At 42.6% G+C, this 22,389-nt stretch overlaps 2 protein-coding genes and 1 long non-coding RNA gene across 4 annotated transcripts in view; 1 reads left to right on the plus strand and 2 right to left on the minus strand.

Moving 5' to 3' along the window:
* Positions 1-14,616, minus strand: part of FMNL1 (formin like 1) — an 88,902-nt gene extending 74,286 nt beyond the window's left edge. Inside the window, exon 1 of the mRNA XM_073572882.1 lies at positions 13,999-14,616. Coding sequence (XP_073428983.1) covers positions 13,999-14,157 — 159 coding nt within the window. The 5' untranslated portion in view covers positions 14,158-14,616. The remainder of the gene's footprint in view (positions 1-13,998) is intronic.
* LOC141086643 (uncharacterized) lies at positions 644-19,422 on the plus strand. The gene is made up of 2 exons (XR_012231628.1): positions 644-1,570; positions 18,950-19,422. It is a non-coding gene; the product is annotated as an uncharacterized lncRNA (long non-coding RNA).
* Positions 16,359-22,389, minus strand: part of LOC141086640 (myosin light chain kinase, smooth muscle-like) — a 72,926-nt gene continuing 66,895 nt past the window's right edge. For both annotated transcript variants that reach the window (XM_073572885.1, XM_073572884.1), the window contains 4 exons: positions 20,389-20,509; positions 19,201-19,285; positions 18,980-19,111; positions 16,359-17,889 (listed from right to left, as the gene is read on the minus strand). In XM_073572885.1, the coding sequence (XP_073428986.1) occupies positions 17,639-17,889; positions 18,980-19,111; positions 19,201-19,285; positions 20,389-20,509 (589 nt within the window). In that variant the 3' untranslated portion in view covers positions 16,359-17,638. The remainder of the gene's footprint in view (positions 17,890-18,979; positions 19,112-19,200; positions 19,286-20,388; positions 20,510-22,389) is intronic.

Consider the following 22,389-nt stretch of genomic DNA (forward strand, 5'->3'; position numbering starts at 1 on the left):
GCCTGAATATATATACACAAGCTGCCTCAGCTACATTATAGTTGCTCTAAATTCCCAGAGTCAGGCAGAGGCTTTGACTCGATGCTATATCTTTGGGCATCTAAATTAATTGTGCAAAATCAAGAACAATTTTATTCAACGAACAGCTCTTTGAAATGTATACAGAACTGATGAAGAAACGTGTGTCAAATGCAACCTGTCTTGAAGGTTTTCATAAAATTATTATATATGTAAAGCCCAATTGGAGAAAAATGTAGATAGTAAAATATACAGCTCAAAAAAATAAAGGGAACGCTGGACACTCTTACTGAGCAGATACATGGATGTTAGTGACCTTCCTATCATTTCTACCTGTAGTTTATTCCATTGGCACAACATCAGGAGAAATTGAATCACAATCAGTGTTGATTTCACAGAAGTGTGACTGACTTGGAGTTACATTTTGTGTTTAAGCACAGCTCCCAACCGTCCCGATTCTCACAGGACAGTCCCGTTTCTGACCCCCCACCCGCGTCCCGCCCGGGACTCTATTTTTCCCACACTGCACTGAGCGGCCATCCCCCCATGCACCGACCCCATCCTCGCCCTTCCAGAGACCCACCACAGCCTGCAATGACGTCCTTGGCTGTTCTATGGCTGTACGCAAAGGACCTGCGATGAAGTCACAGGAGGGGAGGAGTCAGGGGTCACATGATCAGGGGCCTCCGTGTCTGCAGTGTACAGGAGTATGCTGTGCTGGTTGTCATGGTGCTGGATGAGGTGAAGTTACTGTGTGGGGTCAGGAGGGGTTTACAGTGTGGATGTAGCAGACGTGTGTGCATACGAGGTGTACGGATCCACGTGTGTGTACGAGGTGTACAGAGCAGAGCCGCGTGTGTACTTGGTGTACAGAGCGGAGCCGCGTGTGTACTTGGTGTACAGAGCGGAGCCGCGTGTGTACGAGGTGTACGGAGCGGAACCGTGTGTGTACGAGGTGAACGGAGCCATGTGTGTATGAGGTGTACAGAGCGGAGCCATGTGTGTACGAGGTGTGTGGAGCAGAGCTGCATGTGTATGGGGTAGGCGGGGCGGAGCGGAGCCATGTGTGTATGGGGGGTATGGAGCGGAGTCATGTGTGTACGAGGTGTGTGGAGCAGAGCTGCATGTGTATGGGGTAGGCGGAGCGGAGCCGTGTGTGTATGGGGGGTATGGAGCGGAGTCATGTGTGTACGAGGTGTGTGGAGCAGAGCTGCATGTGTATGGGGTAGGCGGGGCGGAGCGGAGCCATGTGTGTATGGGGGGTATGGAGCGGAGTCATGTGTGTACGAGGTGTGTGGAGCAGAGCCGTGTGTGTATGGGGTATGCAGAGCGGAGCCATGTGTGTATGGGGGGTATGGAGCGGAGCCGTGTGTGTACGGAGTGGAACCATGTGTGTACGGGATGCACGGAGCGGAGCCAAGTGTGTACGAGGCATACAAAGCGGGCTTTTCCCGCGGACACAGAAGTACACGGCGGAGCCCTGAGGAGCACTTTAAAACTCGCACATAACATTCCACCGGAAGTGATGTGCTGGAAGCTGACCAGAAATGAGGTAATTTCATGAGATTTTGACAGAACCATGGAGGCACTTCAGGGCATGCTTCAGATCCATCACCATGTCCTCCTCCGACAGCGGGTTCACCTTGGAATGGGGGATACCGGCCATGTGAGCGGATCATGATATGTCCTGCACTGGGAGGCTCAGGTGGGCACTACAATGGGAGCCGGGCTGCTATAGTATCTTTATAGAATCTTTATTTCTTTCTCTCTGTTTCTTTCTCTGTTCTTTCCTTCTCTCTCTCTGTTTCTTTCCCTCTCTTTTTCTCTTTTTGCTTTCTCTCTGGTCTTTCTCTCTCTCTGTACTTTCTCTGTCTCTCTGTTCTTTCTTTCCCCTCTTTATTTCTGTTGCTCTCCCTCTGTTCTTTTTTTCTGTCCCCTCTTTTTTTCTCTCTGTTCTTTCTCTCCCCTCTTTCTTTCGCTCTCCCTCTGTTCTTTTTTATCTGTCCCCTCTTTCTTTCTCTCTCTGTTCTCTCTCTCCGTTCTTTCTTTCCCCTCTTTCTTTCTCTCGCTCTGTTCTTTTCTGTCCCCTCTCTCTGTTCTCTCTCTTTTTCTCTGTTCTTTCTCCTCTTTCTTTCTCTGTTTTTTCTTTCTTTACTTCTTTCTCTCTCTGTACTTTCTTTGTCTCTCTACTTTCTTTCTCTCTCTGTACTTTCTTTGTCTCTCTATGTTCTTTCTTTCTGTTCTTTCCCCTCTTTCTTTCTTTTGCTTTCCCACTGTTCTTTTTTTCTGTCCCATCTTTCTTTCTCTCTGTTCTCTCTCTCGCTGTTCTTTCTTTCCCCTCTTTCTGTCCTTCCCCTTTCTCTGTTCTTTTTGCTTTCCCCTCTCTCTGTTCTTTCTTTGTTCTTTCTTTCCCCTCTCTTTCTTGTGCTATCCCTCTGTTTTCTTTTCTTTCCCCTCTTTCTCTCTGTTCTCTCTCCGTTCTCTTTCCCCTCTTTCTTTCTCTCGCTCTGTTCTTTTTTTTCTGTCCCCTCACTTTCTTTCCCCCTCTTTCTTTCTCTGTTCTTTCTTTCACTCTGTTCTTGCTTTCCCCTCTTTCTCTCTGTTCTTTCTTTCTCTCTGTTCTCTCTTGCTTTCTCTATTCTCTGTCCCCTCTTTCTTTCTCTGTTTTCTTTCTTTCTCTGTTCTTTTTTTCTGTCCCCTCTTTCTCCGTGTTCTCTCTTTCCTTTTCTGTTTCTTTCCCCTCTTTCTTAATCCTTTCTTCTCTCCGTTCTTCCTCTCTGTTTTTTCTCTCTCGCTCTCCTTTCTCTCTCTCTCTGTTTTCTTTCTTTTCCTCAGTACCTGTCAGTGTGCCCACAGTACCAGCCACTGTGCCCATAATACCAGTGACTGTGCCCTCGGTACCAGTCAGTATTATCAGCAGTGCTAAATGGGTGTGGTTGGACATGGGTGTGACTAGTTGTGAAATGGGTGTGATCGGGGCGTGACCTAAAATTTGCCGCAGCCTTTGTCCCGCTTTCCCTTCTTCAAAAGTTGGGAGGTATGGTTTAAATGTTCCCTTTATTTTTTGGGAGTATATAATTCAGAAGGTATGATGAGCGGAGGAGAGTAGGCCCTATCGCTAGAAGAAGACTGGGCCCCTGTTGGTCAAAGCCACAATGCCATGCTTAGGTAGGACAGTCTGGTGCTTGTTCAGTCCTTTTCTCATCTCTTGGAAGATGACAGACATGTCGCCTTCAGCATGCTCCAGCCTTCCCTTGTTAATGGGTTTCAGTGGAGCGAGATACCGTGAGGAGAAAGTAAGGTGCCTTGTCCAGTCTTCTCTTTTGCAGTCTACATAGCACTTAATATGGAAGAGCTGATGGGTCTTCGTAACCCCAGATCAGCTCTGCTAGTTACCAATGCTGTCCCAGGGGGTTGTTTTTCACACATAACTGAGGCTCCATGCTGCATGGGACCAGATTTTTACAGTGTTGGTAAAGCTAGATCCTGCACAGTACAAATGGATGGTTTGAGCACAAGGGTTGCAACTGCCAGTCTCTGGCAACATCCAGGATTGCCGCTAGCCCCATTCCCATGTAATCCTTTAAATACCATGGTCAATGGCAACCTTCAACCATAAGTGTTTGTGGTGGCGGCCAATGGGTCACAATGTAGCCAGAAATCTACAAAAGGCCTCCTAGTTAACTTAATGATTGTAAACCTATTAAAAACACCTAAAAGGGTAATACATTGAATTAAAAAATAAAAAAATCATCCTTACTAAAAACAAAAACATGGAATGGTGAAAATGTGTACCACTAGCTGCACCGGTCAGGTGACTTGAGCAGTATATCTGATGTTTTACAATGAGGCTTTGCTCAACGTCACTTGACCTCAGGTGGCTGACAGAATGCTGACAAAACCCCTTCCAGTAAGTGAACAAAACAGTTTATTTTTTTTTAATTTTGCCCAGACAACCACTTTGAAGAACTGCCATTTCTTTCTACCCCAAAAATAACAGTCTGCTTTCAGAGCCTTTGTACATGCGGCACTATTTTGTATGGTAAATTGACTGGCCCTATGTGGGAAACCCAAAGAACCAATTTTAGTAAATAAAGTCCATCGAGTGTCACTAATATCCAGCATGCTCACTGTTGCCATGGCATGGCTGTACAGATTACATTAAAACGTATTGCAGGGTACCTTCATTTTTTTTATGTTTTGCATTTCATGCAAAAGTGGAGCATCGCTATAAAACAAACTGCATAACACACACACACACACACACACACACACACAGTACCCACTTTACACACTGCCTTCTACATACTGCACACCACTCCCAACATAATACAAAACAGCAGATGAATGACAGCATCAATTATATATGAAGCATTTCTGTGTGACCTCAGACTAACCTCCATATCAATGTCAGTTCGGAGGCCAAACCTCTATAGGCCACTTTCCTGCTTAGACTGCAGGTTAAAGTCAGCTTGTCATATTTTAGTTGAATCGGTGGGGACAGAGCTATAACTTGAAGCTTCTGTGCCCCAAATTCTGTAAATGTAATCCTACCCCTCACGAGCCATGTATAATACTGGCTCCTGCTTGTGTGGTATTTAGGCCTCCTTGTTCTCTAGGGCCTGGGTGGCACTGCCACCTTTACATCCTCTCTAACCATGTTTGCCAAAACTTTTTGGATGGCAGTTAAGGTGATAAAATGCACTGGTGGGAAAAAAAAAAAAAGGATTAAAAACAATGTTTTTTTTTTGTCAGTCCAGGTCTTGATTCCTACTCTGTGAATGTGTGTTTAGGCTTTGTCTAAGGAAGTTGCATTACAGCTTCATGCACAAAAAAAACTCATAGAAGTGCAGCTGTTCTGCAGGTTTCAGCGGCACCTTGGAGACTTGATAACCAGTAGTTTGGAAGGCCTTTTTTTTTTTTTTTTTTTTTTTTTTTTTAAGAGTTAGGCATACCTACACCTGTGCCTGGTGTAGGAGTTTGTAGACTTAGATGCTTGCTAAATCCTACTGGTCCCTAAAATTATACCATGGCACACTTCAATACATTCATAGATAAGAAATTAAATCTCAAAGCCTTCATGAGGCAAACATTTTTATGGGGTCCCATGGGGATATATAAATTTCCCAACATTCCTACATTTTTCATGTCTATAAAAATGTTGGCAATATTATCATAGCAAACAGTGTCACCTGATAACAGTGATATCTGGTTTCTTCCAATGTGATTGTTGCTAATCGTGTTCAAGTAGGTTTCTCATGGGACTAGGACATACAGTCACGGCTGAAAGTCTTGGCACGATTGAAATTGTTCCAGAAAATAAAGCATTTCTCCCCCCAAATTATTGCAATTACAGATGTTTTGTTATACACGTTTATGTCCTTTGTGTTTATTGGAACACAAAAAACCTGAGGGGAGAAAAAAAAAAGGCAAATTGGACATAACTTCACTCAATCCCCCCAAAATGGGCCTGACAAAATTGTTGGCACCCTCATTTTAATATTTGGTTGCACACCCTTTGGAATTAATAACTGAAAATCGCTTCCTATAACAATCAACAAGCTTCTTACACCTCTCAACTGGAAGTTTGGACCACTTTCTTTTTTTAAACGGCTCCAGGTCTCAAATATTTGAAGGGTGCGATGCCATGTCCAAACAGCAATTTGAAGATCTCTCCACAGGTGTTCTATGGGACTTAGATCCGGACTGCTTGCTGGCCTCTTCAGAGCTCTCCAGCACATTGTGTCCATCCATTTCTGGATGCTTCTTGAAGTATGTTTGGGGTCATCGTCCTGCTGAACTAGGATGCAAACCCTGCTTTCTGACACTGGGCACTACATTATGACCAAACATCCTTCGGTACTCTTCAGATTTTATAATGGTTTGCACACAGTCTAGCAATCCGTGCCAAATGCAGCAAGACCACTCAAAAAGATCTTTGAACCTCCACAATATTTTACTGTAGATACGATGTTCTTTTCTTTGTAGGCCTCATTCCATTTTTGGTAAACAGTAGAATTACCGTATGTGCTTTACCAAAAAGCTCTATCTTTGGTCTCTTCTGCCCACAAGACTCCCTGAAATATTTAGGCCTACTCACATACACTTTGGCAAACTGCAGTCTAGTTTTTTTTATGCCGCTGTGTCAGCTGTGAGGTCCTTCTGGGTTTCCTGCTACAGCGTTTCATTTCATTCAAGTGTTCATACTGACACTGATGCACCGTAAACCTGCAGGACAGCTTGAATTTCTTTGGAACTTGACTGGGACTTCTTATCCACAATGTGGGCTATCCTGTGTTGCAACCTATCACTTTTTCTCGCTGTCCAGGGAGATTAGCTACAGTGCCAAGGGTTATAAACTTCTTGATTATGTTGTGCACCATGGACAAAAGAACATCAAGATCTCTTGAGATTAACTTGCAACCTTGAGATTATTGATATTGTTCAACACTTTTGGTTCTCAAGTCCTCAAACAGTTCTCTTCTTTCTGTGCTCCATGCTTATTTTGGCACAATCAGAAACACAATGCAAAATAATTGAGTTAAGTTCTCCCCTTTTTAACTGGTTTCAGGTGTGATTTTCATATTGCTCATACTTGTTACTTGCCACATTACATGCTTGAAACAAAAGTTGTTTAGCCACAGTTTTGGAAAGGTGCCAAGGATTTTATCCAGCCCATTTTTGGGGTTTTGCATGCAATGATGTCTAATTTGCCTTTTTTTTCCTCAGTTGTTTTGCCTTGTTACAGTACACACAAAGGAAATAAACATTCTGGAACATTTTCAAAGGGTGCCAGCACTTTTGGCCATGAATATAAAAGTCATTATTTTGCTACCAACAATGTTAGTAAGAATGGGGAATTTTGGAGGTTGTATCCGCAGAACCTGATACAATTGTATTATGATCATGTACAGTAATCAGAACACTACCCCGTCCAAAATGATCCAGGTATATGTAGTCCTGCTCATCACTCTTGGTACCTATGTCATTTAAGTACATAATGTGGAATATCTCCTGAAAAAAAATTAAATCAAGTGAAATAGTTTTTTGTATAGAGCATTAAAAACCATTAAAAAGCATGTATAAACCATTAAAAAACAAAAAAAACAAAAACAAATCGGAGGGAAAAAAAAAATAGAAAAACCTAAAGCTTGCTGGGACACTTGTATTGGCACTCTTTACATTAAATTAGTATGAACACCTGCAGATCTAGCAGTTCTCTAAAGACTGAGCCTTGTATTGGCCCCGCCCCATCACTGATTGGATGCTGTGTACACTGTGCGTGGGCAGAGTGCTGCTAATTACTGGTGGAGGCGTGGCTTTACTGCACAGCAACAGCTTTACTAGTTCTCTAGTAATAATCTCCTGATTTTATAAAAGCTGCGGCGGGCGGCACATCACTGGAGTCAGGTTTTCTGCCCCTACATCATGCTGCACTCGGATTCAGTAGCAGAAGCCTGAAAACATTCCCTTTAAAAAGAGGTCATAATGATAATTAAAAAATACAAGCGAAAAAAAATTAGTATGAAAACACATTTTCATTCGCCTATGGTAAATCACAAATGAGAATCACCTGTGATTGGCTAATTGGTCACATGGGCACAGACAATGAATGAGGACTTCAGTGTTTTAAAAAGCCACAGGGTAGGCAGTCTGTGGATATCAGAACTGAACTGTTATTAGCAAACACAAGACTTCCAAAGGCTGTCTCCAAAGACCTTGGCATCCCAGTTTCAACAGTGTGCAATGTTATTAAGAAGTTTGCCAAGTATGGAACCATCAAGAACCTCCCTGGACATGGAGGAAAGAGGAAAATTGACAAGAGGTCTTCAAATGTTTGTACGAATTGTGAAGAAAAAAAAGAAACCCACATCCAAAGACCTGAAGGCCAGCCTGAAACAGTCTGGGATCATGATTTCAACAAGTATCATATGCCACACACTAAACCAAGCAGTGTTTTATGGGCAAAGGCCAAGGAAGGAACCACTGCTGAAGAAACTACATAAAAGAAATGACTGATCTTTACCAAAGATTACCTTGACAAATCACAATCCTGCCAGGAAAATGTTCTGTGGTCAGATGAAACAAAAATAGGGATTTGGCAATACAAAGCAACAGTTTGTTTAGAGAAGGGGCAATGAAGCCGATAAGGAAAAAAAAAACAACCTAGCAACAGTTAAGCATGGTGGAGGATCCATAATGCTGCGGGGTTGCTTTGCTGCATCTGGTACTGGAGGCCTTGACCGTATCACAGGAATCATGAAATCATAGAATTATCAAGAGATTTTAGAGCAAAATGTTCTATCCAGTGTAAGAAAACTTTTTTTGATATCATGGGTCCTACAGCAAGTCAATGAACCAAAGCTCACATGCTAAAGTACATAGAAATGGTTGAAAAATAAAAAAAATGGACTGCTTTAAAATGGCCAGCAATGAGACCTGACCTCAATCCCATTGAGAATCTGTGGTGTGAGCAGAAATCTGCCATTGGGAAAAAGAACCCTGCAAACACTCAAGAGCTTGAACATTCCATTTATTTCTGAAGTTATTGTACAGCCTATGAAAAAAAAAAATGATAGGGTGCCAATAACAATGAGTAAGACTGTAGCAGTGATTTCTGACATTGTGCCAGTGCTGTAGAGTCAGTTACAACTCTCAACATGTCTGGTTCCATTAAAGCTTGGAGACCACTAATGTAAAGTATAACAGAATTCTGTTATGGTTGTGACAGATGGTTGGATCATATTGGGGGCAGTGTCCCAAGTATAGGCTATAATAGAATTTTAATCTGTCCATGGTCCCATTGAGTGGTGTAGTGTGTCAACAGAATGTGACAATGTTGTATTTTAATTTGTATATAAACAGATTCAAAATAACATGACCCCATGATTTACAGACTATGAAATGATGACCATTGGGGATATTTAGCAGTCACTGAACACATTTCCAGCTGGTTAGAAAGTGATCAACAACAGATGCGGAGATGGGTACGTTATGTCACGCACAGCTGACATGTTGCTCCATCTATGGTCACACCCAACATCTGCTTTTTAAGAAATATTCCCGTATCTGCTAGGATGCTAGAACCAATCCACAAAATCATTTTAACAAAGTGATGAGATTGCAGCAATTAGGATCACAAGACATTTGTAAATCACAAAATAAGACTGGAAGAAAAGAGGCAAGATCCAAGCCAGTGCATGTAGGCAATAAGGGTATAGTTGGGCCCCTACCAGAGTGTGCTACTCTCCCAGAATATCCAAGACACAGTAAAAGAAGTCCTCCCAAAAAGCCCCCAAATACAGTAGATAAAAATTGATAATCTAAAACCTGACGTATTTGGATGGGATTGCCCTACCTATTTTACATGTATGGAGACCTTCTCACTGTCCCAGACATTCAGTGCTGGGGAAGACAATGATCCAATCACTCAATGGTTGATCCTTTTGTTCAGCAGGGAGATAAGCCGCAGCCATGAGGAGTAAGGCAGCGGCTCACTCAGAACACAGGAGATGAGACTAGTCTTCCTGTGTATGGCCGGGAGAAATTGGCAGACAGCTGTCCAATTTGTATGGCCACCTTAGCAATCAGCTGAAAAATATCCAAGGTAAACAGGTATCTAAACTTTCTGAATATGATCCTTTTCTTACTATTTGGTGTTGCAAACAGTGACTTAAAATGACTTGTGTAGCATACAGGGTAAAATATAAAACGTCACGTTAAGGCTGGTTTTACATTTGCGTATTTTTGCTGGCCGTTTTTGCGGCCCCAGTAGATTTCTATGGGGCCGCAAAATCGGCCCGCAAAAATTAGAAGGAGGGCCGTGCTCCATATGGCAGTGAGGGCCGGATTTGCGGGCGTAAAAAAATATTGAGCTTCCGGACACGGCTGCAATGCATTTCAATGGTTCCACAAAAACGTTACGTTGTTTTTGCGGTACACCGTATTTGAGGATTGCCATTTTTTCCCTGCTATGTTCTAACAGGGAAGAATGGCGATCTGAGAATGTTATTTTGCGGGAGACAGCAAAAATCACGGCAATACGGCCCGCAAAAAAGGGCCACAAAAAAACACGGCAAGTGTAAAACCAGCCTAACCAAGTAATTTCCAATTTGCAAGTAAAAGTAACAGATAACTGGTTGTGTTTCTACCATTTTTCTACTCAATGTCCTTGATCATCTGTAAAATATTGTAATATCAGTGGCATTTTAGCTACATGAAAAGAGAGTCCTGCCCAAAATTTATCCAGCACAGACACCAAAGGGGAGCAGCCATCTCTCCTAACTCCCTCACGTGTATGATAGTGTGCTCTGATGTGTGATTGCTATAAGATGGCAATATACATGTCCATTTCCAGTTCTTAAACTTTAGCATCGAAAATTGTCCAATAGTCACTGGTGACAATTGGACAATTTTCGATGCTAAAGTTTACAAACTGGATATGGACATCTTACTGACTGGCACACTGGTATAGAGACAGGAAACTTCCCACAATCTCAAAAAGAGGCAGTGAATGTACAAGCTGCTTATATGACATTGTGGTGGCAGCAGATTTCTTGCACGTTGTAGGCTTTTGCGTGGAGATGTTTTTTTTTCCGTGCAGCTTTTGAACTGAATTCTCTGAGTTCTGGATAGCCAATGAAAAGAATGAGGAGTGTCACGTCGGTGGTCATGCCCGCCGCCACTCCATCAGCGGCGGGTCCGCCGCTGCCTCCACTCACCGGGCCGCGTCCTGCCGCCCTGCTCGCTCCACTCATGCGGTCCCACTCCGTGCTTCCTCTCTTCCTCCCTCCCAGCCATCGGCTGTGCCGCGCATGCGCCTTAGGCCGCGGGCGCACGCACTGCAGGATTCTTAACCCTGCAGTGGGCGTGCAGAGCCTTTGCCGGCCAATCATTCACCAGCGCAGGGTTTATTAGGCGGCTCCTCCCTACGGGGGACGCTTGATTATCGCGTGTCACTCCTGCGCTAATCTCGGACGACTTATAGGGGTTCTATAAGTTATTCCTCCTGTCCTGTTTTCCGTCTTCTCCCCTGTCCTGGTGTTCCTGCCTGTGTCCGCTCCACTCCTCGTCCTGTTCTCTCGTTCCTGTGTCCATCCTGGTCCTCGCCCTGGTTCTCCTGCCTTGTGCCTGTCCCATCCGTGTTTCTCTCCGTGTCTTTTGTGCAGTATCCGGAAAGTAGTCCTGTACCCACCACCCGGTACCTGCTGTCTTCTCCTAGTACTCTGTACCCCGTCCGGTACTCCGGTCCCATTACGCTGTGCCCTGTTTGGTACTCCGGTCCTGCCTATAACATACCCTGGTCCTTTGAGCCGTCCCTCTTGGTATCAGCTGTTGCGGTGTCTGACTCTCGCAGGCTTGCCCCAAACGGTCCCTGTATAGGGGTCGGCTCCACCTGGTGCACTCGCCCCCAGGGGCCTCAGTTCCGAAACCCAGAGGGTCCACTCTCGGACGCTGCCTATCCCTGCCGCATCACAGAGAGGATACTTCAATAGTCTGCGAGTGAGATGATGAGGACATGCAGTACCATATTTGTCGATTCAATGTTAGGAAAAAAGCAGGTTTGTAAAATTTGAGGTGTCAGAATGTGGTAGAAATTATGTAAAGATAATTAAATTTTGGCCACAAAGAGTTTGAGAAAGTGGAAAGAGAAGCAGTATATTGCTGATAGATATGGCTGATAGACACTATGGAATTCTGGACAGCAGATATGTGACATCTCAAGGCTTAGGTGGAGAGGAAACGGGACCCTAGGGCAGAGTCCTGAGAAACACCAACATAGATTTGGGCAAGATGAGGAACTGGTGTGATAATGGGAGACACCAGATGGACAGTATTTACTGATCTGAGGTTATTTAAACCGAACTGGTCATCAGGATTTTGCTCAATAAACTACAGGCATCGTCAGGGTGGCAATGTTAAACTATTTACAATTATACCTGGGGGTGAAGAAATTAGTCTTGTGGTTCTTGTGTAATCTTCATGCTCTAAGCCAGAGAAACCAAGGAAAGACCTGCACACAGACTCTCCCTGTCTCTATTATGAGGAACATGTTTGTGCTTTGTAGCAGCCTGTGGGTAAGTGTTTCCTTGATTTCTGTGGCTTAGAGGAAGAGAAGACTCTTTCTACAGTCCCACTCCAGAGCACAGGCATATGATTAACTGAAAACTTCTAAGACTGATTACACAAGAAACACAAGATGGATTTCTTAACCCAAGGTATAATTTTAATCAGTGTAATAGCGGCAACCTGGAAATGCCTGTAGTTTACTTAACAAAATCCTGCTGACAGGTTTGCTTTAATAGCCTGTTTGCTCTGCACAGGTTGCTTGTATAATCTGCAATAGATCACTCAGGTCGCATAGGCGGACATTGTTCTTGTCAGCTTGAGTCCTGTTTACACAGAATGATGCGGAGAATGAGGATTTTTTTTTTTGCGCAGCACAAAAGGTCATTTCACCCAACAAATTAGTGTTTTTCTTGTTTGTCGGGTGACCGGCAGCCCTTAAGATGGCACAGGCACAAAACATCAAGACATATTTGTATTCCAAGTCTGAATGGTCAGTGTGATGCAAATTACAATACTGATTATTGCTATTATTGCTAATAGACTATGCAATCAGGGCTACATACTACACACTGATGCCAAAAGTTGTAATAATTTTCCCCTGTTGTGCCCATTAAGAGCAGGACTGATTAGTATCCATAGAATGATCTATTGCTTATATCAAACACTCAGAGCAGTTATTGCTATGACAGTGCCCATAGCAGTGTGCTAGCCACCATGCCCCTATTCCACAAACTTCACCCTGTTCTTTGCTCTTCCATGCGAGTAGCTAGTTACTAGTCTCCTAAATGGGTAAGGTTCTATATAAATCACTTATCAGCTTTGGAGAATACTAGTTTGATTGTGGTATTGTGCTCAGGGCACTTTTTGTTGGACATGTTGGGTGCCTTGTGAAAGAGGCTTATGAACCCAGTAGCAATGTAAATTTTAGATTGCCCATTTTTCCAGTCCCTATTAGAGCATGCAGAGGATGTGGTGTGAAGCATCTCTGACATTAACGGGCACCAGCAGAGGTGCAGCCAGCAAACTATGCATTTACATTGTGGTTCCCCTGGAGAAGTGTCTGGCTAACAGCTAGAAGTTAGTCTTTGGGGCACCTGCTATTTTACTCTCGTTTGGATAGCCCTTTAGCTCTTTGTGGATCCCCAGGAAAAAATCCTAATAAAAAAAAAAGGTTCATGTTGCTGGGATTACAAGCAAAGGTCAACTTATATTCATGTTGAGCTTCTCTCTGGTAGAACCTCAGGATGTCCTAACAATTGCAGGCTTAGTTGTAGTACTTAAACTGGGGAGATCCACAAGGTTCCTCAAGGTTCTAGGAATTAAGCTATTACAATTCAAACAAGGAAAAGCAAATTGTATTCGTGATCATTCTTTGACCCAAAATGTTCTTTGGCCTTTGAAACTGACCAGTAATAAACCACCGATCAGCTTGTCTGTTGTCCATCAATGGTCATTTAACATTCTGGATCTGTAATAGTCCGTGGGTAAAGGTGCCATTATTCTTCTTGCAGTGTTTTACCTAGACTATCAATGTAACCAGTGATCTGAACAGACTGGGATTGTCCCTTCAAAATCACATTTTAGGATGGTGCAATGTGTGTCACAAGTAAGACTACTGTGAAAATGGATGGAAGTTTAGAAGCACGTTGTGTCATACCGGTGCACTACACAACCCAAGGGGATACAACAGAACGCATGAACTATATTGTTAACAAGGTTGTATTTTTGGAATCAAGTATGATTAATTTGAGAATTAATTTCCTTCAGCTTATTTCTTAAAACTACATATAGACATACAGTAAACTTACCCTAAGTAGACATGAAGCTACAGATCCTCCATACATACTATATTGAATTTCACACCCTTAAATCTATACATATAAATCAGCTTTATTTGTAAGGTCTGCTTACCAGCACCACATTGAATTTTTCTTCCAGTTCTTCCGAATTTGGTCTTGGAAGCTTGGAAGATGATCCTTCTCTTTGTTTTTGAGGTGGAGTCCCATTTGTTGGCTGTGTCTTTGAGTCCCGGGCCTGGAACATTTCCAGGGACCCAGCTGCGTTCCCCATAATCCAAACTGCTCCGCGTTTCCACGCTCCTAGCTCCAGCCTTGATACTTCCAGTGATGGGGGACAAGGATTAGGTCAAGAAGATGTATAATGTATAGGAGGCTTACTACAAAGTAGCAGTAAGGTTTGACGTGGACACACCCGACTTCCGATTATGTGGTTGTGTTCTATGCATCACATGCTTGCCACAACTACCAAGGGGTACAAGCAGAAGTAAGGAAGGTGTGGCAATAGATTTTGCAAGCAAAAGTGATTTACTGAGGTAAAGGAGCAAAAATTACATCGTAATGTGTCTCGTCTCTTCTTCTTTCTCTCTGAGGTCTCTCTACAGTGTCAAGATTCAGTTCTTGTCCCGTTGCAAGAACTTGCTTGTGTGGCTGGCCCTTTTATTGGACATTTAGGGGGAAGACATACAACGCAGCTGACCACAAGGCAGGAGGAAGTAAGGTTTCAAAATCAGATGGTAGATGTTGAGAGGGAGGAGGAGGTATTTGGTTTAGGTTCGTTTTTTTCTTCCCAAGTCCAAAAGGATGCCGTCTAAAAAGTATATAGATGAATAGTAGTATACAGCAGGAGAAGATCAATGCAGGGAGCGACGTGGAGACACAGGGAATGGTGTATACAATGATGGAAAGGCAAGGAGCATGTGCTGAAACCAAATACCACTACAGGTTATAGGATCTCCGTACCTTCAATATTCAGGATCTGTTAACCCTAAAACACTGCTAGGAAAGCTTGAGGTTCCATAATATACAGAACGTTATAGAGATAGTAAGTAAAGTAACTAAAAGTACCAAAAAAGGATTATCTAAAAATCTTATAGACACAAATCTAACAGAAACTATCTGGCCATAGCGCTATGCTGCCAAGAAGCAAGCTGTATGCTGTAGCTGGTTGTGAACATGCAAAGAGGAGTCAAATATGAAAACTCTGTTCTCACCAAAACCCTCCCCAACTTTGAGTTCAGCTGCTTCTCTGTACTGGTACCCAGACACTAAGTACATGCAGGCCAATCTTTAAATTTTTCCCTTTTTGTTTTTAAAGAGCTTTAATTTTTATGCACTTTTTATTGGGACCATGTTGGTGTTCATACAACTATCTGAAAAAAATGGGATAAAAAGAGAAGAGGTTAAAAATGCCAAATCATTAATTTGACCATTTTGGTATTTCTTTCATTCAGCATATACGATAAATATATGCTTTTAATCGTTCGGACACGTGCATGGCGATACTTAGATTTTTTTTCTTATTTTAATTTTTTTTGTGAAAAATAGGACAATTTATACTTTTATACTTATTTTTAAATATAGTTTTCATTTTTCACATTTTGTGTTTCATTATCCCTTCTAAGGGACTTGAACCTGCGACTGTCTGCAATGTGGCACTTTTTTGTTTTCTTAACTATTGGCATTACCTGTTAGGTTATTTTTTTTACATTTTAGAATACCAGCATTTAAGAAATTATATATCTGTGAGATATAATAAATACCTTATGTATGCATTATTCATATACATACACAAAAGTCACAGCATGCAATAGTTTGATCTGTTTTTTTTTTTTTTATCAGATGTGCCCATTAAACTCAGTGGGTGCATTAAAAACCAGATACCATACTGATACCATCTATACGACATCTGAGTTTTATGGATCTATTGCAATTATTAATATAGAAAACCGTATTTGGACTATTATATTTTAAAATGTTGATGTACAAAAAGGATGCCATACAGAACTCTATAGAGGCAAAAAAATAGTTTGGTGCAGACAGTCGTATGAAAAAAAAAATAAAAAAAAATTGTTCAGTTTTTATCCAGAAAAGCAAACAATTCGCTTGTCTCCTTACCCAAACTGACCAGCTTCATATATATTCCCATGATCCTGGAGAGGTCTGATCACAAGAATCACAGCTAGCCTGTGCATCATGGTCTGAGAAACACGGATTTGTGAATCAGGCCCAATGCATCTGAAGTTATGCCTTCCGTATCACAAGTACTTTTCAATAAGCATAAAAGATCATTCATCATAAGTGCTGTAGTCATTCATGAAAATATGTCGATAGGACTGTTCCTCACCATCATCCTCGATCATTATACCCAGGGTACAGACCAAAATATTATTAACTTGCATGATGTTACCACTAGAGGGCAGCCACTCTTAATATCAGTTTGCAATTACTGGTCACAAAAACGTGGCAGAAGCATTTCAGGGGTTAATCTTTAATGAACTTTACACACCTTTATCTTATATTATCCTTTAATAAACTGCAAAATCACTGACACTCATAGTAGAAAATGAAGACAAGACAAACATCACATTCAGTTCGGGTATAAAACACACAAATGATCATAGAAAGGACACATTTGGCACCTTGTTTTTTTTGTTTTTTTACAATTTTCAGTAGTCCGAGACTGCTTGGATATATACATTTTGCCTGACAATCCAGTCTTCAGGCCAAGTTGACCTTTCCGTTTGCATATTCCATTTTGTACATAAATTCTGTTTTTCCATTAGCCTGTTACTGTAGATGAAAAGCGCAAATGGAAATGTGAACGTAGCCGGAGGCTGTGCCTTTTTAGCTACCAGTCAGTCTCTAAAACTTTGAGACCAATCTTGGCATCAGAGAAAGAGAAAACAGTATAGCAGTCAATTCACCACAATCCCCCATCACAGCATTTTAATAATCTGATAAAATACATTTTCAATGGTGGTCTGCAATTACAAAAAAGGTTCCACAAAAAAAAAAAAAAAAAAAAAATGTATGGCGCCACTCTAGTCTCTGGGTCTTGTCTGGTATTGCACCGCTTCTCCATGTAAAAAAGGCTGAGGGGTGGGAGCGCCATTTCTTGCAGGTCCTCCCCTTTATGAGAAGATCCTAAGCAAATATACAGGACATTGTAATTTTCAGGACTAAATGGAGGACTAACCTACAAAGGTAGGAACGCCTGCAGGGAAGAGAACTTCCATTCTGAATATTAGTGAAGACATCTACATATAGCACAACATAAGATGATCATAGGCAGTATACCGCAAAATGGATTTAAAGGGGTTGTCCAGATAAGAAAACATGCAGACTTTTCAGAAACAGTGCCAACCCGGATCATGGGGTTGTGAGTGGTACTGCAGCTCAGCATCATTCAATTCAATAAGGCTGAGTTGAAATACCAGGCCCAAGCCTTGGTTAGGGGAATTGCTGATTTTGAATGAAAGCTGCCATGTTTTTCGAATGCTTAAAACCCCTTTAATAAAGGAGTGCTCCTCACATGCAATGTGCAGTAGATGTAATGCCCTGAGAGGTCCGCTGTACATAACAGACTGCATTATATATACATATACACCTGCTGGCTATGGCAGTACATAGGCTTCTCCAATTACTCATTAGTATAGTAGTGGCTCCTCATGGCCATATCTATATACCCAATGTGCTGGGTCTTGCATTGACAGGAGCTAGATGGCTGGTTGGAATTTGCCGCTTCCTTCAGTTCAGGCAATCTTTACAGTTCCATCCCTTGGTGAACGCTCCGCCCGTAGACAGTGGACAGTCAATTTGGCCGATGTTTCTGCTTGTCCATGGGAATTGGATGCCTCACATGTATACACCCCAGCATCATTGGGCGAAACATCGGATATAATAAGGGTGCAGCTCCCTGACTCCTCATACTCTATCTCAAATCGCTTAGACTCCTGGATTGGGGATCCAGAGAAAAACCACAAGACTTCAGGGTCTGGGAAACCTAGATGAGAGAAAAAGTATGGGGATGGGAGAGGAGTGAAAAAATGCTTTTCCGAAGATGCATTTAGACAAGAAAATAAAGTTGGCGAATGAAGAGTTCATAGTGTCGCCAGTTCCAAAGCACCGAACAATCATATTAGCACTTGATGCGTCCCCATATTTGTTCAGCGGTTTTGTATATAGTCGATCAGCGCTCGTAAAAGGTGCATTGATTGGCCAAAATTTGCTCTACTAGATGCACCTTTATTTTGTAGGTTTTTTTTATTTGTTATAGCATATCCTACAGACTAATCACTTCCACCAGTCCCTAATCCCAGTGGGACCATCGCACCTCTCACACAGCAAATGTTTATACTATTCTGTAGATTTTAGAAGAAGGCAGTATATCAAGTGAAAATTTACACAAACGTGGGAAACATACAAATTCTAAGCAGATATTGACCTGGTGGGAATCGATTTAGGGCCACTGTTAATAAAGGTAAATTTTAGAGGTGTACAAAAGGGCAATTGGACAAGGCCGCCTTCCCTAGAAGTTCCCTCATAAGAATGCTCACTGCCCTGGACTTTCAGGAACTTTACCAATAATCCCATTACAATTTTAAGGGGCTTTCCAATACCATATCTATGATATACTGTATCTTCAAGATCTGTAGCACCTGGGACTGGCTACTAAACAGGGTGATGTAGCTCTAGTTTTCCTCTTCGCACTCATTTACATCTGGGTGGTAATCAGTGTGGGGGGTAATCAGTGTGGGGGGGAGGTGATAATAGGTGGTGATCAGTGGGGGGTGGACATTTTAAGGTGTAGGACACATTTATCTGATAGTGATGACGTATCCAATGGCCTATTCTACTAAACACAGTTCTCTTATTAGAATACTGGAAAAATCATTTAAAAGGATATAAGAAATTGGGATCCAAACTACAAATCTAGTACCATGGACCAGGGATCATGTGCACTGTGATCAGCGCAACAATATCTCCTTGACTATAAGTATACAACAGCACACACACTAGTAATAATATATCTATACTAATTTATATAATTTTTTTGCATGTAGAAAGTCAAAAGCCAATAGCCATCAACTTACCCTCAATGTGGCAATGGAATCGTGCAGAACTTCCTACAACCTCTGACTGGTCCTGTAGAAGGGAGGAGAAGACAGGAGGCCTCTGGAGCTGTTCCTGCAGGAAGCTGAACACTTTCTTACTTTCAGAGTCATCTGTAATCACAAGACAGCAGCAGATAAGTGGTTAAGAAGTAAAACGAGAGGCCTTGGCAGACAGAAACCACCATAAGATCATGACTTGCCATCTGTGGTTGGGGAGGAGTTGGAGTCTGACTTGTGGCTCAGCATCGCCATCCTCTTCAGAGCCAAGACGGCTTTACCAGTTTTCTGCAGAAGAGATTGGGTTACTGCAAAAGATTTTTCCACATACCCATGCTAATATTACATGAAGGTTTGAACTCCATATTTCATGCATTTAGGATACAAGAAGCCCAATAAAATCCATTTTCATGCGATTATGCAGTTTATACAAGAGCAGGTGACCTGGTGTCATTTATAGTGGCTATAACCATGGCACTAGGTATGTCAGCTAATAAGTTTCACCACTGGTGCAGCACATTAATAAACAAAATGCTCGTTCATCAGCTGATTGGATCATTTGTGGTCCTGTAAGTTATGTTTGTCAGCAGCCCATCTTCCCACCTTAACATGGGATGTGCTGCCAATAACATTCCTGCAGTATGAGGACAGAGCGATCATTTTCTCCCCCCACAGTTTGTATTGGCCCATGTGAACGGCCATTAAATAAGCACCAATCCATTTGCATTTCGTCAACCAGCACTCATTATGAGCTGAAATCTGCAAACTAAATGGACCTTAGCAAGAGGACATCCTGTATTATGAATCCAGCTCCGAGGTACATTGCAGACTAACTTCAGATTAGTAAAGGAGAAGTAGTAACTATAATTTTTATGTAGATCTGAGCTGCGCAGAGAAAATACACAGTCCTTAATGCGGAAAATTTACAGCATTAGATTACATGTTCCCAGAACTCCAAGTGGTAATCTGCATGCCCTACAGAATAGTCCACTCACATTTTAAAGCCCCCATACACTTAACGGTCGAAAAAATGATGGTCAGATCTATGGTTCGTCTGGCAGCTGTCTTCCACGACTTTCCCATACACAGAAGCACGTGCTCTGCCAAGCACTTATGCATTCGCCATGAGAGCCACTGGCAGAATTCTCTGATGGCGCTTTATCTCTTAAAAGAACAAAAGGATCAGCATTCCCAAATCGGACATTCCAGATCCTTATCACCCCAACATCATCTGTCGTGGAAAGATTTGGAGGCCCCCATACACAGATACTCCAACTAACCCATTAATATTGGCAAGTTCATTTGACCTAGTCTGATGGGAATGGGGTGCTAAAGCCTACGTTTCACTTTTTTCTTGCCCCCTCTTCTATTCTAGCCTTTGCGCTACTTACCTGCCATTTTTGCCTGGCCAAAAACTTTTTCATCCTTTCCTTTGACAGAGTCTTTGTGCTAGAAATAGCTTTGTCCTTAATCCAGGGGTGAGTTAAGGCTTGTTCTGCTGTAAGACGAGATCTAGCAAAGAACAAAGAGTCAATATCAATAATATGAGATCTGTGCAAGATTTTATGTAGCAAAGTCAATTACAATAGTTTCTCCACAAAGATAGAGATTGTGCAACCGATGTGGTTACACATGGGGCATCTCTTATCACTACCGGAAGGGGCACCATTGGTCCTGACAGCCTTGGCATAGGACCAAAGGATAGTTTCCGTTCACCCATACCTATGGAAAAACTGCTATAGTAGTGCCAACTACATTCCGTAGTACATGGATTGGGCAGTGTATATTATTTAGGCAGTATGGTATGGTTATTTGTAAACAATATAATTGTTTTATTTAGTGTATGTTCACATGGGTCATATGTTCAATTCTTGTGCATAACAGACAGCACATGGACCAACTTTGCCTATGGGCATTTTTTCACATGGACATCAAGTCCAATTTACGGACCAGACTAATGCATATAAAATGTAGACAGCTCCTGTCCACTATGAAGATGAGAACTTTGGCACCAGTCACGGACGATATGCAGACATAATTGATCGAGAGTCAGGGCTCAATGAGCTTAACCTTGGGTTCAAAAATGGATAAATGGATGACTAAAATTCATAGTATGTGTATAATCCATATCCATCTTGTTGCTGATGCACTGCATACACATATGTATACAGTACATATACACATCTTTTCTGCTGCAATATATCCAAATGGTAATCAAATCATTCAACTTCTGAACGGATACAGCCTGCATGTATTCACTCCATTCATTGTTAGCAAGCAGCCTGAATAGTACAACTCCCCACCTCTGCTGGCTGTCATTTCTGCTGCAATATATCCAAATGGTACAAGTCCATACTTCTGCTTTACCATTTTGCTACATATTTTAATGTGCCTGCTAAAGCTTTGGTATAACTTATTTGTTGCACTGTATATAATACTTAAGGGCCTTTCACACATAGCGATATCGCTAAAGCGTCACCGATTTTGTGACGCAACAGCGATATCGCCAGCAGTCTCGCTTTGTGTGACACATACCTGCGACCGACCCCCCCGCTGGATATCGCTGATCGTGCTCGAATGTCCTGGGCCATTTTTTCCTCATTGGTGTCCCGATGGTGCCGATTAGTGACGCATGGACGCAGGTGGAAGTCGTCAGAATCGCTGCAGTGTGACAGATAACAGCGACCCCCGACGGATCGCTTATCGCTGCTGCGTCGTTGGATAGATCTGCCTATTTGGCAGCTCACTAGCAACAATTTAGCGATGCACCAGCGATCCTGACCAGGTCATATCATTGTCGGGATCGCTGGTGCATCGCTAAATGTAACGGGACCCTTACTGCTTTATATCCGTGACTGGGGCCTCTCTAGATCTTATCAGGTGGAAGGTGCTATAGCATATAGATGCAGCCTGGTATAGTGCCTTTGATCATCTAACCCAGGGCCGCCATCAGGGCATGACAGCCCTTACTGCTGTATGGGGCCCCATGAACAGCAATACAGAAGGGGGCCCCACAGATCAGGGGCCCCGCTCCTGTGCTTCCAGTCATTAGGCCCCAAGTGCTGCGTGTCATGGGGTGACAGGCGGGCCCCATCAGCAGAGCCTCCACAGCGGCCGACATCCAGAGCTACAGAAGTGGTAACGTCATCATTACCTCAGGCCTTCACCATTGATCAGCCCGCCCCCTGATCACATGACGATGACGTCACCACAGGTCCTTTCAGCTCAGACAGCTGCAGCTCCATCTTTAACACAGGAGGGAGGCCAGGTAAGAAAAAAGTTTTTATTTTATTTTATTATTGAAAGGGGCAATATGTTTCACTGGCGGAATGGAGACTCGGGGGCAGGATTGGAGACACACAGGGGCAAATATGGAGAAATGGGGGCAGAAT

The sequence above is a fragment of the Dendrobates tinctorius genome, unplaced genomic scaffold (assembly GCF_039654945.1).
Source record: "Dendrobates tinctorius isolate UK_male_01 unplaced genomic scaffold, ASM3965494v1 ptg000032l, whole genome shotgun sequence".
Taxonomy (NCBI): domain Eukaryota; kingdom Metazoa; phylum Chordata; class Amphibia; order Anura; family Dendrobatidae; genus Dendrobates; species Dendrobates tinctorius.